At 46.0% G+C, this 25,434-nt stretch overlaps 2 protein-coding genes and 1 non-coding gene across 4 annotated transcripts in view; 2 read left to right on the top strand and 1 right to left on the bottom strand.

Moving 5' to 3' along the window:
• Positions 1-2,546: 2,546 nt before the first annotated feature.
• Positions 2,547-8,240, top strand: LOC119445004 (sodium-dependent dicarboxylate transporter SdcS-like). Its single transcript, XM_037709335.2, has 3 exons — positions 2,547-2,699; positions 6,019-6,156; positions 8,046-8,240. Exons 1-3 carry the CDS (start codon positions 2,565-2,567, stop codon positions 8,238-8,240), a joined length of 468 nt encoding a protein of 155 aa, XP_037565263.2. The 5' UTR covers positions 2,547-2,564.
• A 1,593-nt stretch (positions 8,241-9,833) lies between these two features.
• LOC119444111 (2-oxoglutarate and iron-dependent oxygenase domain-containing protein 2) overlaps positions 9,834-25,434 on the bottom strand; it is a 94,393-nt gene continuing 78,792 nt past the window's right edge. The window contains exons 1-8 of one of the 2 annotated variants that reach the window (XM_037708588.2): positions 22,299-22,442; positions 20,977-21,033; positions 15,520-15,636; positions 15,285-15,372; positions 12,804-12,928; positions 11,570-11,758; positions 10,463-10,767; positions 9,834-9,991 (exon numbers count right to left, since the gene is read on the bottom strand). In XM_037708588.2, coding sequence (XP_037564516.1) covers positions 9,886-9,991; positions 10,463-10,767; positions 11,570-11,758; positions 12,804-12,928; positions 15,285-15,372; positions 15,520-15,636; positions 20,977-21,033; positions 22,299-22,418 — 1,107 coding nt within the window. In that variant the 5' untranslated portion in view covers positions 22,419-22,442 and the 3' untranslated portion in view covers positions 9,834-9,885. Of the gene's footprint in view, positions 9,992-10,462; positions 10,768-11,569; positions 11,759-12,803; positions 12,929-15,284; positions 15,373-15,519; positions 15,637-20,976; positions 21,034-22,298; positions 22,443-25,434 lie in introns of those variants that run through there. The other variant, XM_049663812.1, reaches the window with a different exon arrangement.
• Trnaa-cgc (transfer RNA alanine (anticodon CGC)) lies at positions 19,422-19,493 on the top strand. The gene has a single exon. It is a non-coding gene; the product is annotated as a tRNA-Ala (tRNA).

The following is a 25,434-nucleotide window of genomic DNA, read 5'->3' as shown; positions in this document are numbered from 1 at the left end:
ATACTCTAGTGGCTGACTGGCGATCCTGAATTCTTATTCCCTTGCTAGGCTATTGACATTACTTTTATGTTATACATATTAATCCTTAACCCTACTTTTCCACTTTCTCGGTTAATGTCCTTAATCATTAGCTGTGATTCATACTCATCGTTGCTGAAAAGGACAGTGTCACCTGCAAACCGCAGGTTGCTGAGATATTCGTCGTTATCCTCATTCCTAATTCTACCTAGACTATTAGCTTGAGTACTTCTATGCGTGCAGAAGTATGAGTATGAGACATGGAGCATTGGAGATATTGTCGCCTTGCCTGACCCCTTTCTTGATAGGTATTCTTGTGTACTTGGATTTAGGAGCACGTTAAAGAATCTCAGGTGGTCCAAATTTCCGGAGCCCCCCACTACGGCGTGCCTCATAATCAGATCGTGGTTTTGGCACGTAAAACCCCATAATTTAATTTTTAATTTTAATAGTTATTCCGAATTTCAGGTGGATAATTAAAGTAGCTGTGAAGTATTTGTAGATAATTACTATGATATACACGTATGCTTCCTGTACTCCTTGATTACGCTATGTATTTGTGACTCCATGCTGGTATCTCTACTGAATCAAGCGCCTTTTCATAATCTATGAAAGTCACACAGAGGGGTAGGTTGTACTACGCAGATTTCTCAATTACCTTATTGAGGACATGAGGGTGATCCATCGTAAAATATCCCTTCCTGAAGCCAGCCTGTTCTCTTGGTTGGCTGAAGTCAAGTGTGGCCCCGATTCTATCGGAAGTTACCTTTGTGAATATTTTATACCATACTGAAAGCAAGCTAAGGGGCCTATAATTATTCAACTCTTCAACGTATTCCTTCTTATGGATTAATATGAGGTTGGCATTCTTCCAACTCTCTAGTACTCTTGAAGTCGTGAGGGATTGCATATAAAATGTTGCAGAGTTTCTCAAGTATATTATCCCGTTCATCTTTGATGAAATCGACTATTCTTCCATCTTCTCCTGCCGCTTTTCCGCGAGACATGTCTTGTAAAGCCCTTCTCACTTCATCGCTATAGTTACAAATGGAGGTTCTGTATCCTGTTCGTCACTACTTCCAAAGAAGGTTGCGTGGTTGCTGTGGGTATACTGTACAGGTTATAGTATATAGAAGTATTCTGCTGACTATATGACTGAGCCTTATTAGTATATTAATGTGGCTGGTACACAACCAGACTAAATCGATTTGCGCTCGTCGTCTTCTGAGCATTGCGCGCACGTAAGACATATACGTTCGATTAACATATATACTCGCATGCGCATATGCGCATTTGTGCACGCGCCGCAGGCTGGTGAGCGAGTCGACGGTGGGCTTCTTCGTGGTGATCCTGGCGTTCCTGCTGCCCTCAGACTTCCACAATTTTGAGCTGAAGAACCGCATCCTGAAGTGGAACGACGTCTACCACAAGATGCCCTGGGGCGTCATCTTCGTCATGTCCGGAAACATCGCCATCTCGTACGCCCTAGGGGTGCGTACAGTGCACGTGTTTCCGAGCTACAAATGCGACGCGTATACGTTCACGCTATACACGCAACTTGGAAAGGCTTATACCTGCGACTATAATGACAATGCTTCGGCCAGCGGGTGTGTGATTGTCAACGCTTATTCCATCGATGTTCGTTGTTACAAACTCTGTTTTTATTTTTGTAGGAACATCAGCAAGGGCTTTAATGACACAGCTTACGACTGCGGACGTTTTGCCAGTCGGTGCCATTTTTGTACCCGGGTTTTCCATAGATCGAGCAAGCGTTCCCGTATATAAGGACCCATCGACTCAGCACTTCTAAATTCGCCTTCCCGCAAGTGCTGTTACTTAGTTGGCGTATACACGTTGTCATGCCACCATTGTGGATTTGTCTTCGTGAAAGCCGTCACGAGAACTGGCCCATGCTGACGTACCGTCAGCAAAGGCCTTGACGATGACAAGACCTCGATCCTTAAACCTTGGAAACCGGCCGCGGTTCTCCATCTCTTGTTCTTACAAGCCTTCGTTACCATTGCTTCGCGCTTATTTTTTGCGCATGACGTTCTGCACATATTGCGTGTGCAATACCCTCCACTGCGTCGGAAGTGGGACTGGGGGAGGGGAGGGAGGGTCAAACGTACCTTGCCTCCTTGAGCACAATGCATTCCTAGTCAGCGGGACGGCGGTAGGCCACTGAGATTATTCTGGAAACATAAGCGTTATTTCACTGCCTTCTTTTTCACCTATCATTCCGCAAAGCATTTCCCGAGCCTGCTAATTAGGTACCAGCGCAAAAAAAAATAGAACGCGGACAGCATTTAAAGGAATGAACAAAGCGCACATGTATGCAAATAAATGTATAAAGTTGCTCTTGAAACTATAGGTACTATGTACGTGTCGCTTGTACACATTGTCACATGTGCGGTTGTACCCGTGTATTCCTTTTCACTATGCATTTACTTGACCTTCAGTTAATTACCAGGCTAGATTGATATATATATATGCAAGACCGCACATCATACACGCGTGCGCAGGAGTGCGGCGTGTTCAGGGCCCTGATGGACTGGTCGCGGCAGCTGTCGGCCAACGCGGTCTGGGTCGAGCTGTTCTTCCTCTTCCTGACGGCCACCGCCTCCGAGGTGACCACCGTCAAGGACAGGCTGCCCGAGTTCTACTACATCGCGGGCAACGTGGTGCGTGCATGCTCTCTATAGACGATTTGCAGCAGCCGGTTTGTGCAACTGAAATCAGATGGCGCCACCGGAGCGCCGCGCGTATTGGACATCTCTGGCCTTGGGCGCGCAAACGAAACTACCATTGCTCAGTCGCGAAAGCGTAGCCAGCGGCGTTTAACAAGCGCTGTTTGTCAAATGTCGAACAATATTCTGCTCCATGTGGAGATTGAGTGAAAACGTGTGCTGTGGTCGGATGCAAAAACTGTGATGGCGACATTAAGCTGTGGAACACGTCGGTGTGTGAAATACACGCGCCACAGCTGCATCAAGACTGCCCGTGCCCGAGGCCGTTTTCCATGCACCGATTTCCTCAAGGAGAGAAAAACAAGCTCACCAGACAATGCTGGATAGCGAACCTACAGAGAAAGAACTTCAATTAAGGCACATCGGCAAGAGTAAGTGGCAGATCACAGTACCGAATAAGCGAACGCGCTCGGCTTGCGGAATAGTGTATAAGCTTCCCATCTTGCGCTTGCTGTCCATTAAGGTCACCGTGCGGTGTTTCAGTGGCAGAACACAAGCATTAGCGATATCGTATTGGAACAGTCACCTGCTATCAGTGATGTTTATCCTTAAGCGAAATTACACGCCACGTGCGTATATGCGCCGGGATCGGTGCCAATTAAGGCGTGCTATAGTCGCGGTGAGAACTCCTGCAGAAAAGATTGGAAAAGTGCTATCTGAATCGCATTTTTAAATCGTTAAGCTTGACGAATTCCTGCCTGCGCGTCTGATTTTACATATGTTGGTTTCGCGGCTGTATCGGATGCACGGTGTGATCAGAACGTAGACCTGGCGTTGTTTGTGGCAAGCAACAGGTGCGCGGAAGCTAGCTGTGTTGACACTGTAGCCCAAAATTATTGTTTCAAACAACGCTAGAAGCGTTGGTTGCGTGTTTATCGTAAAGTGATATACAATAATGTCACAATTTCGTGATGTCAAGAGAAACCATGAACATAAAAGTAAATAATTCCAAACTCACCAGTTTCACATTATTTGATTAGCTGCGTTTTAAAGTAGTGGTAAATACAAATCAGCTGTTTCCTTCTGCCTTGTGTCTTTCAGGGTTCCCTCAAAGCGCATGCTGAATATATATATTATTTACTTTAATTTTCATAGTCTCTTTTGACATCGCGAAATTGTGGCATTATTTGACACTATGAAATTATGAGATTATTTGTGATTATGGAAAAGACATTGGCAGCACATTGCTATTACCGTTTTTTTTGTCACATTTGTGGCAGTTTGCAATAAGAACTGCATGCGTTACCCATGTGCGTGCTTTTTATTTATGTGGACTCCTTTATTCTTACGTTCAAATAAAAGCAAACCATGTAAATATGACATGAATCACCCTTTTCTTTCAGGTATGTTCTATTCACTTTGTTGATGGGCGTCCAACCAAGGACTATCCCTACCCAACACTGCAGCTTGGAACACAGCTTTACGCTATAAATGCCATCCTTGGATTGACACAAAGCTTTCCCAACATTGCCACTGTCAAAAAGGTTGATGCCCTCTGCAAACCCCCTGTAGTCCTGTGCAGGCTTCCCATCTTGGTCGATTTCCTTGACCATGTAGTCGTAGACAACTGAAATAGGGGAGAAACATTTGTATGTACTGCGGGAATGAAAAAAAAAGGCAATGAAAGAAAGCTGATTTTTTTATTTACTCCTCAAGACATCTGCAGATGTTTCAAATAACTAAAATAACACGATAGATACAGTCTGATATTAAACTGATCGTATGGATTTATAAATTATAGTTCTGGAGTTTCAATAATTAATACGTATTTGATTACTAAGCTGGTGTTGCTCTCCTATGAAGAGCTTGAAAAGTTGAAACGGGAGTTCTCATTTATAAAACGCTTGAGTTACAGCTAGCCAAAGTTATGCTCCTGTCACATGGCCACTTTCGATCGCGATCGAGCCTCGATACGGCTCGGACTTTCGATCGCAATCGAAAATGATCGCTACTACACAGTCCAAGGATCAGGATCGTGTTGTTTGGGCTCTAACGCTTTAAGTGTAACTAAGTCCGAAGCAAATAATAAACGTGCCTAATAGGTAGTAAAGGTACGTACAAATCAATCTTCAGAAAAATTACTTTTTCATTCGGTATTTTAGGTAAACGACGTGCCACGTCCGCCGATTCTGATCGTCTGCAAATCTCAGAACTACGTGCATGGCGTCGACGCCGCACACAAATTTTCGAAATTATACGTGCATAAAGAATAAAACGGCCTTTTTAGAGGGTTATTTCTTCGGATCTCTTTCTTTCTCGTTGTACCTCGTTTTCTGTCACACTGAGCTAGAAGCTGCTTACGTCAGTCTCCGATCGAAATCGGACACTTCGATTACGATTTGCGATTACGATTTGCGATTACGATTTGCGGATCACGACCGACTGGATTCGGATCGAGGCTCAATTGCGATCGAACGTGCCCGTGTGACAGGGGTTTTACTATGAGACAACACCCGTTCGGGGGCATTCAGTTAGTACATCCAACAAACACAATCTGCCACTCCGAAGTCAACTACGCGAAACTATTGCGTGCCCGCCGCACTGGTGAATTTTGCAGAGATCAGTACACCAGTATCGAGGCAAACGCTTACCTCAACGTATGTGGGAAGCTAAAATACCAGCGAGCGAGACGTCAACACACAAGCGGACACGGATTTTTCACTCGGCGCTCAAGTATACACATTCGAGGACGCCAAGCAAAGCGCGAGAGGCTGGGCAACCGTGCACTTCAAACAGCTCAGATCGTAGCTTAAGTACACCGCACTAACCACAAAACGAAAAAGAACTAGCGAACTGACGTGAACGCCGCACAAGAAGCCTCCATGAGCTCGAATCGCTCGGCGCGAACGAGCGACGCGCATGCACGATAATCGAGCGCCAGAGCGCTCCGGCGCGAGCACATACAACGTTAAAATGGCAAACAATGGTTTACTTACATGATCGTTGAACCATGGGCCAGAGCTTTGTGTCGTCGATCCAGCCGCTGTCCATCGGTGGACCCGAAACAACGCCGCTTGCCGCACCGTCGCCTACGACTACAGCAGTACGGCTCCTTCGCTGGCCTTCGACCCAAGGCCAGTCATGCCGGCGCAATCACGTGATCAAACATGGCCGCGCCCGCGCGCCGCTGCTGAAAACCGTCTATACAGTTACCACCATAGCTGAAGCGAAATACTTTTACTGCGTGCTTCAGCCACGCCGCAAAATCCCGCACGACACATACGCGCTGACAATCTCGATCTGGATGTTTCAGAGCCAGCTGACGGACATGCACCCGCTGAGGCTCATGCTCCCGGTGTCGGCGGCGTCCGAGTTCAACTACATGATGCCGTCGTCGGGCGCGCGGAACGCCATCATCTTCGAAATCTCCTACATCTCCGCGCTAGAGATGGTACGCACGTGTACACGCCTCAGTGCAAGTATATAATGTGCCCCACCTCGCTTGGTGAGAACGGGTGTCCTCCAGTGCACAAAAGTAGTCTCTTCGCAGATGGTAATGGTCAAAACTTTTTTTTTTTTTTTTTTTTTTACACACGAGTTCGGGCGCACTTAAAACTATATCATCAGCTGTGATTCTCGGATATGTTCCATGAAATAACCAAATATACGTTGTCTTTTTTTTCTCTCAGTACTGTTCCCCGCTCGGCCTTAGTTCACTGCTGAAAAACTATATATTTACGAACAAAGTTAATGCGTAATGCATTTATTTCGTTTACGTAGCGCTTCCCCAAAGTGCACAGCACAAAATTTTTCCGTGTCGTATGTTTTCAGCGCACACACACAAAATCTAACGGAAGCGTACGCAACTCGCCTGTGCTGATAAACGTTGCTCCAGTCAGCAGCCATATATATAGTTTCGCAACGGGACCCGCGTGAGTTGACTGGTTCAGTTGCGGATCCAGTGTGTTATCTAAATGCCGCATCGCTGAATAAATTATCGGATTAGTCACATGCAGTAACATACGCCGGCTAGTGCTTGTATCGTCAAATGAAATTAAATTTTATTAGCGGAAGATTAGATTCTTTTACCAGGCAAAGCGTACAGGAGGAGTTCGTTCAGTGACTGTACCTTACGGGAACTTATACTAACAAAAAAATAATAAATGAAGTGGCAGAAGCTTTACTAAGGTGCGATCGAAAACATCTGTGATGGGCTAAATTTAATTTTGAATCTAGGAGTCCCGGCTTTAGTGCTGACAAAAAGAGTGGCGAATATCACAGTAGGCCGAGCGGTAACGGAACGGGAACCCTGAAGAAAATAGGGAGTTTTAGAAAAAGCGAGCGCTTTAGCGTGCCCAGCGGCACTGCGCATGAGCAGAACCAGAACTCCATTTGGGTTCTATTGTACTCTCTCTGTTATTTTGTGTACGTCCAGCAGGTAGCGCCCCCTAACTCCCTAAAGACCCAAGTTCTCTTTGTGTTTGTGATTGTACCAATTCTAAAAAGAAAATGTCCCCTTCAGTCACTAATTACGACGCGTGCACTGTCAATAAATCTGCCAAAGTTACGTAACTTTGCCAAATTTATATAGATGCCGCAGACTCCAACGGAAGAAAGTCAGGAAGGTAGAACGTACGATACTTTGTACATTTGCTAGTGAGTCTTGGTATAATTACAGTTTAATGAAATGTCGATTTCATTTACGGTCAGTCATTTTGCGGTTTCTATCGAGTGATTTGAATCAACGGCTCAATGCACATGCACAAGTTAATTACATACTGTAAGCGTCACAAAGAAACAAAGAAGGGAACACAACACTAAATTCGGGGGCTATATATATATATATATATATATATATATATATATATATATATATATATGACCAGGAATTATTTTCGGGTTAGGCTTCGCGTGGCCAGCGGCAGTCACTTTGAAATGTTCACTTATTTATCGCGGACATATAATACTATGAAAGTATTATATAGTATGACATATCAGTTATGCTAAACGCTATGTCAGAGCACACCGTGTGTCAGAGTCACCTAACCCCTCCCCCAGATAACGGCCCTGATTCCTTTTCTGTCGGAACGCGGGCTGTTCCGTCGAACAGCCCGTCAAACATGGACCAGCCTTCAGTAACGTGTGGTGACGTGTAGCAATATACTATATACAGTTAGAAGTAAAATGAGGTCGCACTGAATAAGCAGAAGATTCTGTAAAGACCCGCAGCGCGCTGTTTTCTTCGCTGCTACTGGACAGAAGTGACAAAAATAAGTCGCGTACAGAGTGCATACACCGTAATACAGAAGGGGTCATGCGAACGGGCGCGCGCGTTCGCAGATTCTGCCGGGTCTGCTGATGAAGATCGTCTCTTGCTTCCTCTACCTGGGCATCCTCAACTCGGTCGGCGACATCATGATGGGCGACGAGGTGCTCGCCGTTGTCAACACCACGATCGCAGCCACGCTGGCGTCCACCTCCTCGGCCAGTGGGTCCGTTTCCGCCAGGAACTTGCTGTTCGACAATAAACTCTGAAGGAAAGAAAAAAGGAAAAAAAAAAATAAAGTGGATCACTCTGCTTCCCCATAGCACGAACTGCGATAGCCATGAGGGCCCGTTGTGCTTACAACACGCTGATACTGATCCAACATGTTCTATTGACACGATGTGCCGTATGCGGAGTGGCATAGTTCCCATGGGCAATATAGGCAGGTCACCACCCGCGCTTAGCTGTCATTTTACGAAAAAAAAAAACGTTTATGTTTAAAGAAAATCTGAGCCGTGTATTATGATTATTAAAGTTCCTCCGATTTTATGCCAATGACAAATGGCAGAAATGCGAAATGAAAGGAAATCATGGTTGAACTCGTCGCACCATGACTGCCGACCTTATAATGCGATTAGAAATCAAGCAATGTTGCCAATCACTATTAAAATGATGAAGACACATCTTGGTGAGGAGACTCTCACGACTTATATTGAGTTGCCGATTCCGTCTCCATCGCTTCGGTACCGTCGGCGCATTGTACAGGGGATGGTGGATCGATAAGTATAGACACGTATTTGAGAGCTCGAAGTCGTTGAGCCCCTTAAAGACGTGGCCAGGTAGCACACCCCTCCTCGATGTGGATACGTAGTCGGCAATGGGGTCGGCGTCTTGAGGACGTCCAGAGGAATCTTGTTGAGGAGCGGTAAATGATGAGGAGGAACCAATTCCGACGTTGGAGACGTTTTCTTCAAAAAGTCATTCGATGGCGGTTAGATAGCAGCACACTAATGTGGGATTATCTTAAAGGACACCCAATACACTCGAGTAGCACTGTGTGATGCAGGTCTACTGCAGCAATAGCATAGAGAACATGTGCGTTATTCAACGGGTATAGCCATCTGCTCCCCCCCCCCCCCCCCCCCCCGGGGGCACAGCCAGAGAAGGTGACGAGTGTCCGCCACGGGTGCAAGTGCCAGGCACCCAATTAGAGACCGTTCAGAGTTCTCGGTTGTCGGTGTCCCATGTGCAGCAGGAAGTGGGGTATTCTGTTAGAGCTCACCAACATGGACGTTTCGGGTGACGCTGCATGGTTGGCTGGAGCTGTACCAGCGATGAGGAGACTCGCTGGGGATGCCTGTCTCGACTCTTTGCTGGTACAGCTCCAACGAATCAGCGGCGGCCGAAAGGGACAGTCCACTAGGCGGACATTTACCCACGATCCCCCCCCAGGTGTCAAGGCCACCCCAGCCGGAAGCATCCGATGACAAATATCCTCTACGCGGGAAAAGTTGCGGAGAAGGAAGCAGGAGACAGATGAGGGTGCGCCCATATTCCGTCGGAGAATGGGCTTCTGGGCTTCTGAGAGAGCTTGTGGGAAACAAAATATGTATATAAATCGCTTGTTGCAGTAAAATGAGCACCTGACACCCGACCAGGTTTGATGCCGTTTGCGTGTGGCGGGCATTTCTCATCGCAGACGGGTCGCCGGATGGGCGCGTGCATCTTTCGTGTATACACGGAGGCCCCCGCGATGCGACAGCGGCGAGCCCAAGGGGCGAAACCATTGAACCGATATTTGAGAGAGGCAATCGCATGGCGCGCGAAGCCGAAGTTAGTGACTCTGTAAGTGCCATCGCACGCATGATGAATTTATTACACTAGGGTCTCAGGCTCTTTAGGCAGGTCAGTTCTTTATTGGGCGACGGCATCGACAGGTTGCAGCTGCTCGCTGGAAGACGTCAGCCGGTGCAGGGGAAACATCGGCACCGTCAGCGCGGCCGATTCCTGCGACGCGGAACTGAAGATAGAAAAAAAGAGCGAGTCACGAATAGAGCGCCGCACATTGCATACCCCACCATATATGGGGGCACCACGACTATCGCACGTCATGCAGGTATACAAATATACGTTATTAGAATGGCCGAAAGTTTGTCCACGCAATCCGTACATTCTCTAGGCGCAGAGTAACATAAATTATAAAATAGTAATACAAAATTATGTTTAAACGCGCCTCATACACGTATAGTATATAAAGAAGTAAAGTAATTGGTCGTTTTATTGTATCTAATGTGAAAGGGCAGAATTCGATGAAAATTTCATGCTGACCGCCCCGCGCACTGTTTAAGTCTAGAATTACGGCTGACAATTCAACGGTGCAAGCAAGCAAGTAAACAGGGCAGGGCAGGGCAGGGTATATGGCTAGTAAGCAAGCAAGCAAGTAGGTAAGTAAGTGAGTGAGTGAGCGAGCGAGTGAAGTCTCATCCCCCACCGGGCAGTGAATCCGTCTCCGTATCCGTCGCCGGCGGCCACCAGCGTCGGGGCGCGGTCGCAGAGCGGGCAGCGCCTGTTTCGCAGCTCCGACGAGCGCAGCCACACGACCAGGTTGACGCGCTCGCCGCTCAGCGTGGGCAGGCAGCCGCTCAGCTGCTGGCCGCGGTGCAGAAAGGCGTGGCGGGGCAGCGGCCGCTGCAGCAGAGTGCTCGAGCACTCGTCCAGCGGCTCGTCGCGCATGTCGCTGAAGTACAGCTCGCCACCGGCGAAGTCGCGCCGGCCCAGGCACACGTTCAGCGTCACCTGCGCCGTTTGCAAGCACCCCGCTCTCAGATGTCACGCCTGCGCGCGCGTGCAAGCGCTCCCAGGAGCCGCGCAGGGAGACGTGGCGTTGCCGCTGTCACAAAGGGTACCCAGGTCGAATAGCATGGCGGTGTTGCTCGTGCTCGGTTTATATCAGGATAGCGGGCCGTATATGGCATACGGCTCTAGCCAATGCCTCCTTTTTTTTTTTTTTTTTTTTGACTCAGCGCCCGAAAGACACAAATCAGACAATCGCCGGTTAGCCATCGCCGATAAGTAGCTCAAGACGCAGATATTGAGGAAATTAAATTGTCGTTCACATCATTCGCGGCGACAAAAAAATATTGAAAAGAAAGAAATGCAGGAAACTCATAAAGATAAGGGACACTTAAGTCAGCGCAAGTTATCACGCCAGTAAGCTATGCCTTTGCGTAACAACGATGCAGCAAGAATCGCTGGGAACAAATTTTGGGGGGAATAGGTTGCGCACTCGCCACAACAGCTGACATTTCATGCAGTGTATGCCAAGTATACGCATCTATTCCACGCATTACATGGCCTTGTCAAATCGTAAGAAGCCAACAATGACACGAAAATACGACAGTTAGGGAATTTGCAGGCGCAAGTTGGAATCAGCTAGCGCAAGACATGGGTAATTGGAGATCGCAGGGAGAGACCTTCGTCCTGCAGTGGACATAAATATAGGCTGGTGATGATGATGATTTAAACTTCATCAACTATATACAGTTAACGAAGTTCGGTCACGCAGTGCATGCTCGCTGGCGCGCATTGTTGCCGTCACCTCGGCGTTGTCGTAGTGGAATTCGTGGCCGCTCTCACTGCCGGGTTCGCAGCGCACGGCGAAGGCGTTGTGCGAGTCGAAGCGAGCCCCCGTCCAGTGTGGGAACAGAGCCCGGCACAGGGGAGTCAGGTACTGGTCGCGTAGCGGCGTCACGAACTGCTCGTCGAAGCCCACCTCGCTGAGAACCGACTGCGCGCGCAGGCTGCTTGTCATACAGTGGCGCACCGACCGGGGGGTTCGGGGTTTGTAACCCCCCCCCCCTCCCCCCCTGAGGCCGACCCAACCCCTCCTTTTGTTTAACCCCTTTTCTTTTCTTGCGCATTTGAGTACTGCAACTAAGATGTAAGACGCTTAATCGTCTGCACACTCGCAAAAAGTGCATTTTTTGACAATTTCCCGTGACGAAATTGAAATTAGTGCTGTTTAGATGGTATTGGCGAACTGTCAACCCCCCCCCCCCCCCCCCCCCCCTGCCAGAGATCCTGGTGCGCTACTGTTGTCATATATAGTATACAGTGAAAGCGCGCCACTCATTGAGCGAAGTAGCTTCAGACAGCTTCAGTCTGGATGATCGATTACGAAAAGTCCATCTTTTACAGTATTTAGGCGCCCTTACCAGTTTAAGTTTAAAATGAAGACTCATAGTTTAACCTTTTATTGATGTAAAAAAATCTGCGTTGGCGGTCATGTAGGACTGTTTTTCCCATAATGGCGTAAATGTTGAAGTTATATCACTTTGAATAATAATCATGTATATACATGAAACGGAAAATTTTCATCCACACGATATCACTATGAAGCTACGAAGGAAACTCATAGGGGCTTCTCCGAAAGAAACCTATACATAGTCCGGGCATCGAACCTGGGATCAACGCCTCTCTTGAGCAATCGCTTCACCATCTAAGCTAATGGTAATTTAACTATTCGTCGTTATACTGGCCAGTTGAGATAGTGAATCAACCGCCCCGTAAATGCGTTGTTCCTGTGCGCTGCATGGTTCGGTCCGCGGACCCCAGGACGAATTTTCTTCCAACTGCCGAAGCAAATTTCTTTCTGAGAAACCCCCTGGCCATGAGATTTCCTTTGTGTATAGCTTCGCGCTGCAGTTGGGTGGGTGACAAAAATTTCCCATCTATGCAAATTCCTACATTTTGGGGATTTCCGTAGAACTCGTTAGCCAATAGTGAGGCACACATATTTGCCTCAGAAGCAAATTAACAGCCCCCGTTCGCACCGCGTAATTGTTGAGGATGTTGGGCCTGATCTTGGGCATCTCGGAGCCTTCGAAGTGATCCAGCTCGTACAGCAGCTTGTCGGCGAACTCTCGCGCGAACAGCGGGATGCGGTAGACCTCCTTCTCTGCATGTATATAAGCGCGCCACAGAACGTCAAAGTATAAAGTTCGCAGAAAACGGTGGCAGCTCATATCCGGTCGCTTTCTATATACTAACGAGCGAAACAGTTCCGTATAGGGGTGTTAGAACAAGCGACATTTCCTAATCGAATGCGGATATTTGAGGAAAGTAAATGAACTTCGACAACGTAATCGAATACCGAATATTTTTTCCCATTTCTAAACAATACGAAATGCAAAGGTTGCGTGGAGACGCGTCTTTGTCACAAATGGCAGACTTCCAAGGTTAATTCTAGTATAGTAAAACATAAATACCCCGGGAAGTGTACGGGAAAACGGCACCGCGGTCGCTCAATGGTAAGAGCATCGCACGAGTAATGCGAGGACGTGGAATCGTTCCCCACCTGCAGCCAGTTTTTTTTTTTTTCGTCCATTTTCATTTCCATTAATTTATCATTTCTTTAATTCAATTAGTAAGTACAAGTAATTTACCCTATGTTGTCCTTGGTGTCTGTTTGCTGGCTTCTTATGATAAGCTTATTTATGTTATTTGACACGTAATATGCCGTTAGATACTGTCAATTCTCAGGAGCTTAAAAAAGAGAAACTGCAAAGCGATCTTATCTGGTGCACCGTGATAATGACAGCTATGAAACGAAGGAACAACATGTAACCAGATACGTGCGTATTGCCAGTTGTGTTCGCTGAAAGAACTGAGGGCCGATACTACAGTATGCACTGCATCCCTTTTTGCCTTATTCGCATCTCTTTTTTGAAGGGATGCAAACATGGTGAGACTGCGAATCATGCATAAATTGCTGGTCCTATATATATTGGGACACTAAATTCTTCGTAGGCTGCCTGACTGGAAATTGCAGAACGTTCGCTCAGAAAATGGTTCCTCCGCGCAGCAACCGTATAAGGTTTCCCCGCAAAACAGTCACCAAGAGAATTCACCGCTACCGTCGGTCTTTCTCCCTGTGGGCTCCAAATATTCGTTATCAGTATTTGAACAGTACAACGAATATTAACGAACAGTATAACGAATAATTAACGAAGAATATAACGATTGTCGGATAATGAATTCTCGAATCGAATACGAATGAAATAGTAGACTCTATTCGATTTGTATTTCGAACATTTTCATTCTAATATTCTACTACAGTTTCAGACATCTGTACTCGAATATTCGATCTGTATTTCATGATCTCGAATGTTCGCACCCTCTGCAGTCACGCATGCACTGCTCCAGGCCATGACGTCATCCAGATAGTTGCTTACCGTTGCCTACCGCGAAGCTGGTGGTTCTGGCAGGCGCATGATTCTATCGGTCCTGAGCCTTTTATCGTCGTAAAGGAAAACAAGCTAAGCCACAGATTATTGCGGTCTGATCGACACAAGCCGCTTATATTTTATTCTGCCCATGCGCCATGCTTGCTAGCGACGTCATAGGTTTCCTGTTTACAAACACTAAGCTTGTATACCAAGTTTTTTTTCCCCGTATTTCAAACATTATTTTATTCTTTTTATAAAAATGGCGCGCATAGAGCATATCGTGCAGCATCGGTTTGTTCAGGTGGACTGCCTGGACAATCACTAAAGTCGCGATGTTCGGGTGCAGCTATAATGAAAAAGATTGACTAATTTTATAATTATTCACTAAAGGACACACGTTCAAATTGCCAAATTCAAGCCGAGATGCAGTGAAATCATCCCTGATGTTGCAGAAAACCTATAAGACTATAGGGCCAGAATTTGACTAAAGCTTTCCTTCACAATGCCTAAGCATGTCGCCGCCCTCATTCATCTGTATCATTGCATTTTCCATGCATTTCATTACGTAAATCGCAGTCGGGCTCGAGCCATTATACTTACTGACGCGCAGCGAAATTTACATCGCATTGCGTCGTGCATTCGGACTGGTCGGGTTCCATTTCTGAATTCTGTTTCCGAATTTGCGTATATTTTATTGTCAAATCCCCCCCCCCCCCCCCCCCCCCCACACACACACACACACCAAAAAAAAAAAAAAGAAGAAAGGAGCGACCACAAGCCTTCTCGGTGTTTAGCGATCAGTGGATATATATGGCTTAGTGCTACTGAGCACAAAGCCACGTGGTCGGTCCACTGCCAAAGTGGACGCATCTCGAAGAGGGCGGAGTTAAAAAAAACTTCCGTGTATAGGTTGCCTTGGGTGTATACACTATAAAGAATCCCAGGTGATCACTCCCCACTATACGGCGTTTCTCATAGCCCGAATAAAAGTGTCGCTTTTGCGCTTTAAACCCCGCAATGAAAAAAAAAATGATAATAACACGTGAGCATAAATTTACACGATAGACGAAAGAGCCTCGGCTTAACCTGCTGAAATAATCCAGGAAGGCGGCAACGACTCTGGCGACTTGGCCGTCTTGACCACTTGCACGAACTCCGGGTCGAGACACGACTCCTGAGGCGGAAAGAAACACGAGGTATCTTGATAAATCGCCGATATTACCACGCGTCCAAACAGCCGTTCTCTATAAAAGCGCTCCCACTCGCAGGCATACAATGCACATATCGCGAGCCGATGCATGAACGCGCGTGCACACGTCACCTTGAACTTGTACACTTCCTCGTCGAAGGGTATGTAGCACATGTCCAGCTCGTCCTTGTCCCTGTTGTGCTGCGCTTCTTTCACGTCGTTCATCCGGGCGGCTACCACGTCCTCCACCTGCGTGGGGTATTTATTTATTTATTTATTTATTTATTTATTTATTTATTTATTTATTTATTTATTTATTTATTTATTTATTTATTTATTTATTTATTTATTTATTTATTTATTTGAAGTACCTTACTGGTCCGAAGAGCATACCGGATAAAAAAGAAAACAAAGTACAATGCATGGTAAATAAAATTTGAGCACATAATCGCAATACGGAAGAGGAGACTAAGCAATGCGCAAATAACAAGAACAAATATGGTACACAGTTTAAAGCACATGATAAAATAAAAAAGCGCATCCCGGCCGTATATATGTATACGTCCGGGATGCAATCGATGAGCATTGGTATATAGTTTACGTATAGATGCGGTGCGTCACCGCCGCATTCATGCAAACGCGGCAACGGATGCGATGAGCTAAAATGCGGTGCGGTGCATCGCTGTAGCATTCATCTAAAAGCAGCCAGTGGTTGCACGCAAAAAAAAAATAATAACAATAATAAAACAAAAAAAAAAAACTGCGTTTTTCGTGCACTATAGGTTCGAGGCACTGCGTGGCCCGAGGCGGCGCACATTGGTCTGTCCCCCACATATCCCCACATATAAGACCCAAGAAAAAGCATAGGGGCAGAATAGCTAGAATTATCGCCAAGTCGCACGACCTAATCTAAAATAGCCGTTGTTTGATGAAATGGCACGGATACACATACGCACAGCGGTATCTCTATGCGCGTATGCAGAATGTGATAACATTTCGCGTGTGCTCGGGTATTTAAAAAAATAATTCAAAAAAGCGATCTTCCTTTAGCTAAACACCTAAAGGTAAGCACGTCGTTGTTGGTTGTGTTTTTTTTTATTCTCCCTCACGGATAGCCGCGCAACCTCGTGACATCGGAAATGTATACTTCCCCGACGTTTCTCGTTGTCAGTGCATGACGACTACCATGGCCGTCATAATCGCAAGTGGTGCTGGCTACGACGCTCGCAGGGCTCTGATCTATGACGCATACGTGCACACATACTCAAGAAAGTGGACGGAAGGATATCAGATTCTGTAGGTGATAGCGCCGCGGTAGCGTTTTCTTAAAAAATTGTTAATTACACTTGTAGAACCTTGGGGGCATTTGTTTAAATGGCAAACTTTGACGCAGCCTTAATGTAACACTCCTACATTTTTTTTCTTTCTTTTTATTTCTCTTGAAAATCACACCTAATTTGAGAAATGGTCATCGAATTTCACTGCCAAATATCGAAACCGTGATCGCACCGGGAGCACAGATAAGGCGCAGATAAAAACCGAGCAGTAGGGAGCGCTCGGCTCTGGATTGAGCGTTGAAATTCGATTATGAATTGCGATTTTCGATGTTTAAAAAAAGATAGCGGTGTATTAAATCGTCACTGCCTCATAATCTGCCATATAAACAACTGCTCCAAAAGCTGTAATAAAAAGGTTAATTAATAAATTTTCGTTCATTACTTTTCTGCTACTTATTGTTGTTCGATACAAAGTATGTCCGCCTCGATCGCCTAGGAACTATTCCGTATATAAACGCCATGTTTGCTATCGCTCGTAGCCTCCTTGTAAACAATCTGCACAGTCTGCAGCATTGCCGAGACATTTAAAAGTCTGCCAAAAACATTCATTGGAAGGTTTCCTGCACACAAAACAAGTGGAACGCCAATGACAATTCGCCGTGCCAAGTTTGCGGACGGACATATATATCCAAATTGGAACTGATATCTCGAGATTTTATCCATTCAATGAATTCATATATGTCCTGCCAGCGCGAATACTGAGTGTGGCATGCGGAGCGTGGCAAAGTGATGGAGGTGCTCGGTATTTCTCACTCATGCCACAGACTCCTCCTGGGAGCAGAAGCACCAGCCCTGTGTTAGTCCATACTCCCGTCCATCGGACCAGCCGCAGGATCCGGGGACTGCCCCCTGAAGACACCGTAGTGCTTCAGACTACCCCGCACCTCCACCACTTTGCCACGCGTCTTCAAAAGGGGGCTGACGACGTTTATTGAGAGCGGCTGGGCTCTGGAGAAAACGGCGGCGACAGCTAACTATCGAGCGGGGCGGTTAGCACGCGCACTTCTTTCTTCTTGCGCCTCTGCGCTTGGCCTATTCCCACTACTACAGGTGACAATATAGTGTGCCGTCTCCTCTTATCCTGCCACTCCTAATGCTGTATTACCGAGGGGAAAAAAAAAAAGAAAGAAATAAACGCTTTATGCACTGTTCCTAAAGGCCTATCCACACACCGATTTTGGTCTGCCGACTGTTGGCGACAGCAGTTTACAAGACGGAAAACGCTGTCGCCAACAGTCGGCAGACCGAAATCGGTGTCGTGTCGGTCTAGTGTGAATGAGCTTTAAGTATAAACCGCATTCACGCGATCTTGCGCGCGACAGCGACAAGCGACGCGATGGAGATGGTTGTCGCGGTCGCTCGTCGCCTACAAGTCGCACCGCATGCGAGCGACGACTTCGAGCGACGTCTCCCCGGTGTTGCCGGTATGAGGGCAGCAAATACTCGCCGAAACTGGCGTGACGCTTGCTTTATTAATTTAAGTTGATGTGTTTTAGTGTAAAGAGCAGCATAAATATTTCTAAAGGTCTTGCACTACGTTATTATCCTTGCACGTATCAAATCTAGTCGTTTGCTCGTTCCGTGCGACAATCGGTAGTACTTGACTGATGTATATCCAGTTCCGGCTTCGCGCTATTGGCTAGTCGCTCATAGCACTTCCGGGCGACGAGCGACGAATTCTAGATTTCTAGAACCGAGCGATTGAGCGAAAAGACCAAGCGATCTGTTCGCGCGACGGCCCGTTTCGTCGCTCGAAGCCGTCGCTCGTCGCCGTCGCGCACAAAATCGCGTGAATGCGGTTTGGGCTTTAAGCAAAACCTATAGCATGAAGAACTCTCGTCAAGAACTTCTTGACGAGCACTCGCTTTCTTTCCGCTGATGCGAGATCGAGGCTCTTCGGTCGGGCGTCGGGACGACTTTATTTTTCCTGCACGGCATCGTGACCTTCGCTCGCAAAAGCTGCCACCCCAACTCGCCACCGACCGGAGAGTGCCAAAAACCTGTATGGTGTCCCGGCCGGCCCTCTCGCCCGCTCCGCATATCGATCCGCCCATTCCGCTTGGCTGCAGTCACTGCTCCACAGAATGGACGTAATTTCGTTCAACCGAGTTCTAGCCATCCTAACCGAGTCGGATGCTACGCGAATAAAGTATTAAAAAGAAGACTAAGAAAAAAGAAAAACAAAACAAAAACAACAACGATTTCATGCGCACTGTTTTGAATGCTCGCTTTACCGGCACATTTTCTTTCTTTATCTCTCTCTCAAGGACGGTGCACTATCTACGCTAGGCACACGCACAAACACAAGCATCCCCGAAAATCCCTAGTAGTGCTCCCTAGCTAAGGAAGAGACCGCAGTAAATTATTTTGTTTGCTATTGTTATTGGGATTGAGCTGTTATGTTGGGATTCCATTTTCGTCTTGTTTCTCCCTCTTCCTCGTCTCTGGAAGCGCATTGGTTGCAGAACATGAGCACTCTGCACAACTCAAGCAATTGCCTGAACATTGATGCCGCTACCGCTCGCCGGGGGGTGTAGCTCAGTGGTAGAGCGCTCGCTTCGCATGTCCGGGTTCGAACCCCTGCACCTCCATTCATTGGCACTTGTTTCTTCTTTTTTTTTTTTTTTTTTTTTTTAACAATTGGTCTACAAGGTCCACCCACATGACCACCGTATGGAGGCACCATGTTCCTGTCCTGGGGGTGTAGCTCAGTGGTAGAGCGCTCGCTTCGCATGTGAGAGGCCCCGGGTTCGAACCCCGGCACCTCCATAAGTGACATAGCTTTTTTTTTTTTTTGAGCAAAGGACTAATTTTTACGTTTTTGTTCGTGTTATAACTCATTAAATTTATTTATTTGCAAGAAAATTACTTTAGCAACAAAGGACACAATGACAATCGCTGATATTAGGGATCAGTGCACTGTGTAGCGATGCCTCCCGCTTGATTCTATAATTTTCTATTCTATAGATCAAATGTGACCTCATTCATTTCTTTTTGCCACTTTTATTTAAACCGATGTTGTTTGTATAGCCAATGTACTACGTATTGCTTTGCTTTGTTGCCTGCATTTGTATGCTCATATATTGTACTTCCACCCTGCTAAAATCCCTTTGGGGATTGCAGTATCTGTAAATAAATAAAATTTTATGCCACTCTTATCATCCACCGTTCATGGCCGGCGGATCATAATGTTGATAACGCGGGCGGAGCGTCGCTCTAACCACTGACGAAGCACGAGAATTGCGAAAAGGAAATATCCTCGGAAAAGGCGTCGCTACCTATGTTCATATATGCGCCGTATAACATATGTAATCATGTCTGCACATGGCTATGCAATTCACATCGATGTCAAGTTTCGTTGATAACAAATAAATTATAACTAAATTACCTTAGCATGAATACTGTTATATATGTATACATGGTTCTCCTTGTTAAGCAACCATGCCGAGACAGCATATCAAAAAGCAACATCACCGACGATACACCGCCAATTGTGACATATGCAGACTGAGTTGCGCGGTTACAAGTACGTTTTATTATGTTCGGCTCGAGAATTGGCTCGAATTTCTGCAGTGGAAAGATTAATACTATATACATATGCGCAGCACGGAATTAGATGAAGACACGATATATATATATATATATATATATATATATATATATATATATATATATATTTTTTTTTTTTGACAGCATATTATTCATGATGGTGGTCGTCAAGTCTTCTGTGATAGTCACAAATGGATATAAAAATGATGATATATAGAATGATTTAAAGTTGAATTGAATTAAAAACTTTAGCGATAAATGTTTTGTCAGAATTCTCATTCTTTAATTTGGTTCTGAGAAAATGTGTGGCGAAAAATATTCGTGTTCCAGATAGCATTCTTGCGCCAGGAAGTTCAGAAAAATGTTCATTGGAACAGTTAATGCATTTTGCCGCACATTTTGAGGACATTTGAGGTCATATCTGAACTGGTGTTTGCTGCGGGCAATTAAATGGCTATATACTTTAGCAAACGGTTACGCTTTGCATCATAACACGACCATCAATGTTTTTAATTGTTTATTAGTGAAGTGATTAGTGAAGCATAAAATATATATTCCTGACGTCCAACGTTGAGAATAAGTCTCGACGAGAAAATAGTTCGAGCTGTTGTGATGTAAACGTTATAAATAGCTTCTTCCAATGAAGCGCTCTGCGTATCATGAACCTTCAACCATTCGCCTTAAACTCTTCCACGTGTCTTACCTGCTTGATAATGGCTTGTTTCTGTTCCGGCGAGGCGTATCCGTACCTGTTCAGAGGCTGTTCAAAAAAAAAAATAAATAAATAAAACACAGAAATTAATGGGAAATACTACATGCATGTGTTTCTAAATACACCCACGTAGCATCTGTACAACGTCTCTCGACAACGTACACTTATATTGTGTAGAGTACATCGCTGACTTCCATCGTGATGTATAATATCATCTATAGCAAAGATATTTCCAATGGAGTAATTGAGGCCTAGCTACATTTATCTGTGCCCGCGTCCCTCCTCTTCACCCATATCTGCCCCACAAACTTAAGTTTCGGCACCAACTGCATCGTTTCACTGGTTTCCATCACCACACGGAGGCAGGTGGCTTATTTCTCAGAAAAGCAGTTGGTAAAGCTGCACTAACGGGTTCGTGCTGGAAATTCCCTCCGCGGAGACGACTGCTACGAATATGGAGCTGTCTCGCTTTCTAAAACAACAGACGGCGCCAGCATTTCTTTCACAACAAGGAATTATAATAAGCAAGGGACACCGCCGAACATTCCTATACTTGCTTGGGAAGTTTGAGTGCATTCCCAGGTGAAAATTTCCAACTGGGATTCAACTGGGATCAGCTGGGATGAACTGGTTCCAGCTGGAAACCAACTGGTCCCAATTACACACCAACTGGTCCCAGTTACACAACAACTGGTCCCAGTTGGAAAGCAACTGGGTAGCAACTGGTTCCAGTTGGGATCCAACTGGAACAATTTTCCAGTTATACGGGGAGTGACTGAATTTAATTACGTAGCCTGGAAGAGTCCATTCGTGGTATTCTCTGACAATCACTTTCAGGGATATTTTCACTCTCGCGAAAGATTTCATTCTTAGTACCATAGAGTTCAGAAAGTGCGACCACTACAACGCTTTCTAAGCTTGGCACAGTGCCAAGCAGGCACATGTGAATGCTGTCGTAGAGTTCGGCTCATTTGGCAAGTCAGGTACGCGAAATCTCGCAGAAGTATTCAGTGAGGGCCGGGAATACCGCCCTTGTATTCATTTCTATGAGTGACCCGTTCATCTGAGAACACCTTGTGCCCATCACTTCAACTAGCAAGGACTTCGGAGCTGGAGATAGCGATGCGCTTTGCGTACGTCATAATATATTCAGGCCATTAATCACGGAAGGGCAATGCATAACAGGCGTACGTCTGCCAGCCCACGGTCTAGTTAAGCAAAGCAAGAAGGCGCGAAAAAGCTTGCTGCCGACAGGTTGCAGCCCAAAGCTCCTTTTCGGCTGTATGTCTGGGGTACGCGTGTCAAGAACGCACCTCGTCAAACTGTCGTAGGAAGGCCTTCCTTCCGAAGTAATTGACCCTCATGTCCAATTCCGGGACTGCGATGTCACTGCTTAGGTAACACGCACAACGGTAGAATTTCTGCTTCTTCATGTTTCAAGCGACGGTCTGATATCAACTCCACAGAACACCCAGTCAACTCCACCAGTGCGCGTTCATCCAGGTATCTTAATCATCTTCATAATGAGGATGACGGCGGTGAAATGCACGCGCACTGACCAAACAAATTAAAATAATATCAATGTTCTTTTAAGATGCTGATGGCGAAATGCTGGATGTATGCGGACAAAAATAATGGCATTTTCAAATACTTTGAAAAAGAGAAGAATGTATGGTTTCAAGCAAACGTGTAATTTGAATTCCTACCACGATAGAAACCGAAACTAGAAGAAAAATAAACCTAAAAACAAATAATTGTATAAAATGTTTATAAAACTAAATTATAATGTAATTATTTTGAATAATTGTAGAAAAACAGTTAATTTTTGACACAAATAGTTTTATTTAAGTTTTCTGCGAAACCACTCGGCACTGCGGTACTATAACATGGCGGCGTCCTCAAGCGCCTTGCGTTCCGAAACTGCAAATGTAGTGCCGGAAAATGTCGAAGCCATCCCCCGGAATGCCTGGATGGTAAGTTGGACGTCACACTCGACTGCGTTTAAAGCTAAAAAATACAGTATTTTTGTCGAGAGTGGTAATGCTTGCGCCGCAACAACTCTCGGTGTCACTACGCGACCTCGTTGACCGCTCTCGAGGCACATGTACCATTGCACCACTTGTTCCCGGCATTTTTCATTGATCATCGAACATTTCGACCCTAATGAAAGTAGATCTGCTTTGAATGTTTCCAGTGCACGCGATGTATGAAGCGTGACTAGCGAGAACTTGATTAAAGTCGAACGTGCTTGAAATTGCCCACTGATTCGAGCAGTCGTCGGTGTGGCATGGCTGCGTTTGATTCGTTTCGTTCTTGATTCGTAAGCGTTGTTAGGGGCAACTGTAAAGCCCAGACCACGCTTGCCGACGGGCGCAAACTCGCGTCCACATGCCTTGCGCCTCGCGGTGAATGGCGGTTTGCATCTACAAGAGACGCGCGTCAGCGCGCGCTCACTTTGGCGCTTTGGTGGACATCGTTTCGTAGTGAGTTATTAATAGTGCTTCAATATACTCAAGTATTTACAGACGTTCTTGTTTATTTTCAGGGTTGTTTAATTAGTGCTAAATGGAAATAAAAAGCACCTTCTCACGTAATATTATATAAGCCTCACTGAAATTTTGCAGCAGCATCGGCATGCCATCAAGCGGGGTCGCGTTGTGTTCTGCGGTTGTCTGCGTTAGCGCGCGTACGGCTCTTTCCGATTCCGTGTGTATTCATCGGTCAGCGGTGGCCACTGTCTCCGTGGTCTATATCTCAAGGCTTTTGCTGCTTCCCTCGACGTCATGCCTGCGATCTCACATCGAATGAGGCTTTTGCTATTGCTGAAGATGCTACTGCTCGTCCTTTTACTGAAGAGGAGACGAGAGCGACGGCAACGTCGGCAGCGGCAACGTTGCGGATGCGAGCTGTGTCTGCGGCAAGAAGTCACGGATTTTACCACACAGCTGTAAGTACGCTGTTCATTTTACAGTGGAGGGTTGTTGTGTCGTGTCACTGTTCAGAACTTGTTCTGGCCGAGTTTGTAATTGCTTAAGGACATGTGTGTACCGCTGAAAAGACGATATGCATGCGCTCATTCTCTTGTACCCTTCAATTCCTGCCGCCATTTTTCATGCAAATCTGTGCTCGTATTCACAAAACTCGTCTTACAGAGTTCAAGTGTGTGGCTGTTGTCGACTGATGTCTTGTCGGCCCAGCGATCGCGTCGATCGTTGAGCAAACGTACATGCATGGGCTACATGCATGCATGCATGCATGCATGAGTCTTTATATTGGTCAGCAAGTCGGTCATCCTTTCGATGATCCAGAGAACCCCAGTGTACTACTTTTTTTGGCACTCAGGTGCGCGGCACAAACGCACCAGACGACCGTTTGCAGCCATGCCTCTTCAGTTAGTATGATTAATTGTTCGAATTGTTCGTGGCAATTGCAGATGCTCCCGCAAACGACAAGGAGATCAAGGATTCTTTTACAATACTTCAGAATGACGCCGCAGCTTTTTTGATAGGCTCTCAGCTTCGCTAGCTGCCGACCTGGTCCGGCTGCCGCTCAACAGCGAGCCCTGGAGCCCGGAGAGCGACTGGCGATAACCTTGAGGTTCGTAGAGCTAAATTCTACCGCGTGAGTAAAAATATCTTATACCAGTGGTGCACCATGCGTGTACTGATATAGTTCTAATGGTACAAGCAGATTTTTGAGCATTATCTTTCCAGTACATTTTAACAAACTGCATAGACTTCAGCGATGAAGCGTTTCTGTCTTAACAGTAATCGTGACATGCAAATTGTCGAGCCAGGGCCAGTCTCTCAGGCTAGGAGGATGCTGGTTGCACATATAAAACTACTGCATCATTTCACGTTTTTTGTAGAAGCTAGAAACAGCGAGAATTAGGTAGGCCTATAGTGTCTGTGGTGGAACAGCACTTTTCTGCCATTTTACTTCTGTTATATGCCATGTCCCTGCTCAGAAAAATGAGAATGCATTTTATTTGGATTAGTGCATGAGGACAAACTTTCCTTTCCTCAATGTTCAGTACATAAATTTCACCACCACCTAAGAAAATATAAAGAAACTAGAAAACTAGATTGTGCCAACCTAGGATGGACTTATAGTATGTCAGTGTGGTGCACTCTGAATATTTACCTCTTGAATTTTCTCCTATGGTAATGCTCGCTGCACTACGTTTTGTATTAAAGCGAGGCTATTCTAGCAAATTCATTGCCGCACAATTAACTTATTCGGAAGCTTATCTAGTTGAAGATACTTATGAAAACAGGCCGCCAAAACTAGGTGTCACAGCTGCTTTTTGTTATTTGATGTTACAGTTACCTGGCAACAGGGCATGACATATGCCGAATAGCACGGGCATATCGTGTTGGCCTCGAAACTGCAGGCAATGCGTTACATTTCACCCTGCCAAGCTATATGGTTGCGCCTCAAGGATCGTTT

The sequence above is a fragment of the Dermacentor silvarum genome, chromosome 3 (genome assembly GCF_013339745.2).
Source record: "Dermacentor silvarum isolate Dsil-2018 chromosome 3, BIME_Dsil_1.4, whole genome shotgun sequence".
Lineage (NCBI taxonomy): Eukaryota > Metazoa > Arthropoda > Arachnida > Ixodida > Ixodidae > Dermacentor > Dermacentor silvarum.
This window is presented reverse-complemented; position numbering and strand designations above follow the sequence as displayed.

Bases quoted from the DNA above. Each gene is read 5' to 3' on its own strand.
- LOC119445004 (XM_037709335.2), top strand. From the start codon at position 2,565: ATGGACTGGTCGCGGCAGCTGTCGGCCAACGCGGTCTGGGTCGAGCTG. The intron at 2,700-6,018 runs GTGCGTGCATGC...TGGATGTTTCAG, and splicing joins ACTACATCGCGGGCAACGTG to AGCCAGCTGACGGACATGCA. The intron at 6,157-8,045 runs GTACGCACGTGT...GCGCGTTCGCAG, and splicing joins ACATCTCCGCGCTAGAGATG to ATTCTGCCGGGTCTGCTGAT.